Here is a 6,794-nt window from a genome sequence, read left to right on the forward strand (position 1 = left end):
TCTAGTGATCATGTGTCTAATTATCACAAGAAACAATTTAAAGGATTTTGTAGCTAAAAGCAGTAAGTGGTGCAGGGAAATAGTTAAGTTATTCAAAGAATGCTACCTTTCTTGCAAGAGTAATTTAAACACAAGGGGAAGAGTCTAGGCTTTTGTAAAAGCCTTGCTGAAACAGTGCCCTCTGCTGCTGGAAACCTTTTTCTGCCTACTCTCATTTTTTTGTGGCTTGAGCTCTGTGACAAGGAGCATGGTGTGGATGAAGCTGGATAATGACTAATTAATAGAATTAGGAATTTGCACAAATGGCAAATAGAACATTATAATTATTTTAAGTATTATTAAATGTTTTCCATTTTTTTTTCTTTTTGACTTTATTAAAAAAATTAAATATCCTAGAAATGTCTTTAAGGTAATGTCAATTTTAGCTCTCTCTCTTTTTTTTTTTCCATTTTATTTATTTTTTCAGTGTAACAGTATTCATTCTTTTTGCACAACACCCAGTGCTCCATGCAAAACGTGCCCTCCCCATTACCCACCACCTGTTCCCCCAACCTCCCACCCCTGACCCTTCAAAACCCTCAGGTTGCCCCAACCTCCCACCCCTGACCCTTCAAAACCCTCAGGTTGTTTTTCAGAGTCCATAGTCTTTTATGGTTCGCCTCCCCTCCCCAATGTCCATAGCCCGCTCCCCCTCTCCCAATCCCACCTCCCCCCAGCAACCCCCAGTTTGTTTTGTGAGATTAAGAGTCATTTATGGTTTGTCTCCCTCCCAATCCCATCTGGTTTCATTTATTCTTCTCCTATCCCCCTACCCCCCCATGTTGCTTCTCCATGTCCTCATATCAGGGAGATCATATGATAGCTCTCTCTTAAACTTTGGCCAAGGAATTCAGGGTTTTCTGGCTAACTTTAGTGTGATAAATATTTATCAGACACTGCTCAATTCCTTGAGTTGGAAATACGATTTTAAACATCTAAGACAGGTATAGAATTTGCCAAAGGTAATTGAGTCTATTCTTCTTAAAGAATAAAAAAGCTGTTCTTTTGCCATTGCTGCACAAAGTCTAAGTTACTATGGGTGGAAACGCAGCACCTGTGGGGTTCAGTCCAGGAGTGAAGACAATCCGCTGTGGATGCAAAGCTGGCACGTTTCAGCCCTGTACCGGCTAGCCCTATGGGCAACACTATGCCGTGCATCGTCTGTCTGAAAGCCTCCCGTAGCCCTTGCAGCTAAGTGATTGTCTGGTAGCCTTTGCATTTAACAAACTAGCAGGAGCCTGTTTCTATCTAAATACTGTGTGATAGACAATTTCAGCTAGCCATATATTGTGTGCATGAGGTTCATAAAGACTTTTCAATCATTCATTTCCATTTATCAACTGAAATTTTGTTTAGTATGTGATTTTTTTTTTTTTTTTGCACTGGTGACAATTCGTCATGGAGCATATTAAAATTAATTTGACTCACCCCCTCAAAAAAAAAAAAAAAGAATCTTATTATATTCACAGTACAGAGCAATAGATTTCCAAAGCTTTCTTGGCAAAGTGATACTTTTACCTGAAAAGCACACACCTTATCCTGTTTTCTTCATGAGTGTTTCTCAGACTTTTCCACAAAGTACTCAGAAAAGCAGAGGACAGTAAATTTCAGAAACCTTACCATAATATAGTACAGTGCATCAAAGCACACAAAGTATTTGAAACTTTGGGTTTTATGTTAAAATTTACCTACATTTTTCTATCCTCTCAGTTTATTATAATGGAACCATGCTTTCATTTAATTATCAGTTCGATTATTTAAATATCTTCTCAAGCATCAAATAATATTGATGCTTCTGGAAAATTCGTCATGTTTACCTTGTGCTTTTATGTAACTCTGATGTAGAATATTCTGGGGACTCCAGTGTTCCAGCTGCCTGCCAAACCATCCCCAAACTCAGTAGCTTGGGATAACTCACCATTTTGCACGTTGGGAATTTGGGCAGGGCTCAGCTGCGAGGTTCTTTGATTCTATGCTGTGTCTACTGAGGTCACTGTGTGGTATTGAACTAGTGGGCAGGAGGGGCTCAGAAAGCCCCACTCAGGTGTGGTAGAATTGGTTGAAAGCCTGGCAGAGGAAGAATGGCGGGTGATAGTGTCTGCCCACAGTCTTCCCAGCATGGCTACCTAAGGGCATTTAGCCTTTCTACCTGGTGACTTAAAGACCCAGACAGACTGTGTTAACTGCACACTGCCAGATTTCGTTTGATCTTGCCTTGGAAGGTCTAAATATCATTTTTACCTCGTTTTAATAAGAAGTACTTTGAGATCATCTTTAATCTAGCACACCTGTTTTGAGAAATATAGTCTTCAGTCCTCCCAAATGTGTTCTAAAATTAGGTCGAATCTGTACATAGCTGTATGTGTGGACTGACGTCTTCGCATCCATGTCAGATTGCTCTCATTGAATTGTGTCCTTGACCATTGCCATTAGGAAAAGTTAGGAGAGAAAGTTCTTATGCATTATTATGCATGTCACTAAGATAGTTCTAAAGGGTTTTTAGTTATTACCTGGGGAGGGCAACCCAGGGGAAAATGTCTTTGTGTTTGTGAAAATGGGAAGAGTCATGATTCTTCTACATTTCTTAAATCAAATGCTATGGCTTTGTGATCTATATTTTCTTTTTGCTTTTACTATCAAGAAAACTTCTTCAATTTTCCTTTTGTCCTAATTGTCATATGGTTGTTGCTGTTGTTATCATTATTATTATTATATTTATTTTCTCTGCCAGGTCATGTTAGTATCTGGGATATGTATGGCAGCAGGGTAAAAATGAGTAAGTTAAATATAAATAAATACAAAACATGACAAAAATGCAAATGCAGAGTCCTAGTATTGTGGCTCTGTTCTACTCAAGGAGGCAGTCAGTATGGATATTAGTACTGGTCTCAGTTCCAACAGTTACTGGAGCAACCATGACCACGTTACCACTCCAATAACCAAATTCTTACATGGCAATGGAAAAATATATAAGTGTTTACCTCCTGGGGATATTTTAAACAAGATAGCATACATAAATACCCTTAATTTAGTACCTGCATCTTGGAAGTCTTCTACAAATGTTAGCTGTCACAATGACTTTGAACTTGTTATTTAAACTTATAGTGTCCTTAAATTTGATTGTATTTATATCTTCTATTCTCAGCTAGACGTTCTTTGTTTAGGTATTATGATATTTTGGTTTATACCCATAAATCTAACATAGAGTCTTATGCATCCATAATAAATATGCTTATTTCTGGCCATTGGGGGAAACTTCCTATATAAGAAAACAGACTTTGGCTGCGGGGGGTGGGAAGGAAGCATCATCTAAAGTTATAGGAAGAGGAAAGTAATCCCCTTCATTTTTGGAATTAAAAAAAAGCCACATAAAATTTATGGAATTTAAAAATATGGGGACAACCGGGGCACCTGGGTGGCTCAGTGGGTTAAGCCTCTGCCTTCGGCTCAGGTCATGATCTCAGGGTCCTCGGATCAAGCCCCACATCAGACTCTCTGCTCTGCGGAGAGCCTGCTTCCTCCTCTCTCTCTGCCTGCCTCCCTGTCTACTTATGATCTTTCTCTCTGTCAAATAAATAAACAAAATCTTTGAAAAAAAATATGGGGACAACCTTACCTTAGTCAGAATGGCTAAAATTAACCACTTAGGAAACAACAGAAAGGGAAACCCTCAGACACTTTTGGTGGGAATGCAAGCTGGTGCAGCCATTCTGGAAAATAGTCTGGAGGTTTCTCAAGATGTTAAAAATAGAGTTACCCCAGGTCCTAGCAATTGCTTAACTGAATATTTACCCCAAAGATACAAATGTAGTGATCTGAAGGGGTACCTGCACTCCAATGTCTATGGTAGCAATGCCCACAATAGCCAAACTATGGAACGAATCCAGATGTCCATCGACAGATGAATAGATAAAGAGGTAGTATATATATGTATATATATGATGCAGTATTACTCAGTCACCAGAAAAAGATGAAATCTTTCCATTTGCAACAACATAGATGGAACTAGAGGGTATTGTGCTAAGCGAAATAAGTCAATCAGAGAGAGACAATTATCATATGATCTCACTCATATGTTGAATTTAAGAATTAAAACAAAAGATCATAGGGGAAAAGAGGAAAAAATAAAACAAGATGAAACCAGAGAGGGAGACAAACCATAAGAGACTCTTAACCATAGGGGACAAACTGAGGGTTGCTGGAGGGGAGGGGGCCGAGGGATGGGGTAATTGGGTGATGGATATTAAGGAGGGCATGTGATGTAATGAGCACTGGGTGTTATATAAGATGGATGAATCACTAACCTCTACCTCAGAAACCACTAATGCATTATATGTTAATTAATTGAATTTACATAAAAATAATAAAGAAAAAAATAAAAAAATATGTGGAGACAAATTTATTATCATATCAGATTATGATTCAGTTTCACATTATGTATCCTTAGGAGTAATGAAAATGGAAGAGGGAAGATTGGAAAGAGACAAATGGGAGAAAAATAAGAAAAAATAGGAAGATGAAAAGGAGCGAGAATTAGGAAACTAGAAGTGAAAATAATTTGACAAATAACTTATTGAACACCAGTTCTGTTTAAACGACTCCTAAAAACATATGGCCTCTGAGAACAAAGACTATTGGGAGAGGTGGGGTTTTAGGCACCATGACCACACAGAAGGTGAAATGTTGGGACAGGGACTTGGGGGACTCTCAAATCTCTCAAAACACCTGTGCTATTTGGGTGTCTATTCCTTCAGCACAACACGCTTGCCCAGGCTTCTGTCACCAACAGGGACTGTCATGTCTCAGAGCCTCATCTCCTGTAGAACCTCCAGGTCCTTGACAGGAGTCTCCTCAGAGCTCCCTTCACATCCTTATTCCTCAGGGTATAAATGAAAGGGTTGAGGGTAGGGGTGATTATGGAATAGAAGAGGGAGATAAACTTGCCCTGCTCTTGGGAGTAGCTGGAAGGGGGCTGTAGGTACATGTAGATGGCAGGCAAGTAGAAGAGGGAGACCACCACCAGGTGGGAGGAGCAGGTCCCAAAGGCTTTGCGCCTTCCCCTGGAGGACTGGATCTTGAGCACTGCATGGATGATGAAGCCATAGGAGAGAAGGATGAGGGCTAGGGGCACCAGCACAAAGAAGGCCACCAGCACTGCCAGCGTAGCGTCATTAACGGCGGTGTCTGCACACGACAGCTTGATCATGGCTGGCACCTCACAGAAGAAATTGTTCAGCACCTGCCGCCCACAGAAAGGCAACTGCACTGTCAGCACCACCTGAACAAGGGAGTTTCCAAAGCCACTGAGCCAGGCCACAGCCACGAGCTGCTGACAGAGAGGATGGTGCATGATAATGGCATACCGGAGGGGCTCACAGATGGCCACATAGCGGTCCAGGGCCATGGCGGCCAAGACGATGCACTCAGTGCATCCCAGCCAGTGGAAAATGGCATACTGCACCGTGCAGCCACCATAGCTGATGGTCTTCCTGGAGCTGCCCATGTTGACCAGCATCTGTGGGACTGTGGTGGTGGTATAGCAGAGATCCAGGAAGGAGAGGTGTCTGAGAAAGATGTACATGGGGCTGTGGAGCTGGGGATCCAGCCGGGACACCAGGATGATAGCGATGTTCCCCAACATGGCCAGAATGTAGGACACCAGGAGGACCACAAAGAGGGGGAGCTCCAGCCATGTCCTGTCAGAAACACCTAGAAGGATGAAGTCCTTAGGGAGATCCCCCAAGAAGCTCTGGTTGTCACCTCTCATGCTGAGGCATTCTCTGGAGCCTGTGATGAGTCAAAGTGAATGAAATCTGAGAATAGGAATTAGTTGCCTTCCTAATGGCTGTGCCTGAGCTTTCCTACAGAGTTGCATCCTGTCTTACCTCTGTGGAGACCCTGAGATGTGGGGGTGTCAGAACCAGGAGGCAGAGCAGCTGCCCCATGTTTTGCTCTGTTTTCTGCTCTATGACCTTGACTATGCCATTTAATCTTTCTGAAATTCAATTTTTGCATCTGTGATGTGGGAAGAAAATACTTGTCAAGTTCTGGGGATGATAGAGTGGTATGATGTTTGTGAAAACGTATCAAAAATAAATAAAAATTCTCTTCTGGTTTGGTCAAAGTCTGCTACATCCCCCATCACCATTAAAATGTTTGACTTCTCTCTGCAAACTCACTGACAGGGAGTTGACCACTTTCTTTGGTTTTCTTGCTTTGCCTTTTGGAAGTGGTGATAGGAGGGAAGTGAGAAATGGCATCAAGCAGGATAGGAGCACACTTGACTCACCTGCTAAGGTTTACACCTGGCTCTGTCAACATGAAGAGGTGCTCTCTGGTTTCCTGCACATGCTGATCTCTCTCCCAGGGCTGTTCACATGCAGGCAGCACTATCATGCACTTTGCAGTTTTTTTTGTTTTTGTTTTTTTTTTTTTAAAGTACACTCCAAGATCCTCTGAGACCCTGGAGTGAAGGAGCTAAGTCACTTCGGCTGTTGATTTGGTCATGGCACCTCATAAGATCCCAGAGCATAGAGGTTTGAGCATTGGGAGAAAGATCCAGGATATGTAAGAACCACAGCCCTTGGAGCTGTCTCTGAAGGATCAGAATGCCTCTAGAGCTAACATTTGTCAGACAGTTTGAGTGACATTTAGGTTTCCTGCACAACTTTGTTGCCAAGCAGCTGTTTCCTTTTACAATCACAAAACACAGCTGATTTGATTTTTGGACTCTGTAGCTTTTAGAAGGCAAATGG

General features: G+C 41.7%; 1 protein-coding gene across 1 annotated transcript; it reads right to left on the reverse strand.

Annotated features, from left to right (window-relative positions):
- Window positions 1–4,849: 4,849 nt before the first annotated feature.
- Window positions 4,850–5,806, reverse strand: LOC123938970 (olfactory receptor 2B11). The gene has a single exon (XM_046000782.1). It carries the CDS (start codon window positions 5,804–5,806, stop codon window positions 4,850–4,852), a length of 957 nt encoding a protein of 318 aa, XP_045856738.1.
- Window positions 5,807–6,794: the final 988 nt, after the last annotated feature.

This window comes from Meles meles, chromosome 3 (genome assembly GCF_922984935.1).
Source record: "Meles meles chromosome 3, mMelMel3.1 paternal haplotype, whole genome shotgun sequence".
In the NCBI taxonomy this organism is placed as follows: domain Eukaryota; kingdom Metazoa; phylum Chordata; class Mammalia; order Carnivora; family Mustelidae; genus Meles; species Meles meles.

What these genes read in the sequence shown, in the direction of transcription:
- LOC123938970 (XM_046000782.1), bottom strand. Translation starts at nt 5,806, where the DNA reads ATGAGAGGTGACAACCAGAGCTTCTTGGGGGATCTCCCTAAGGACTTC.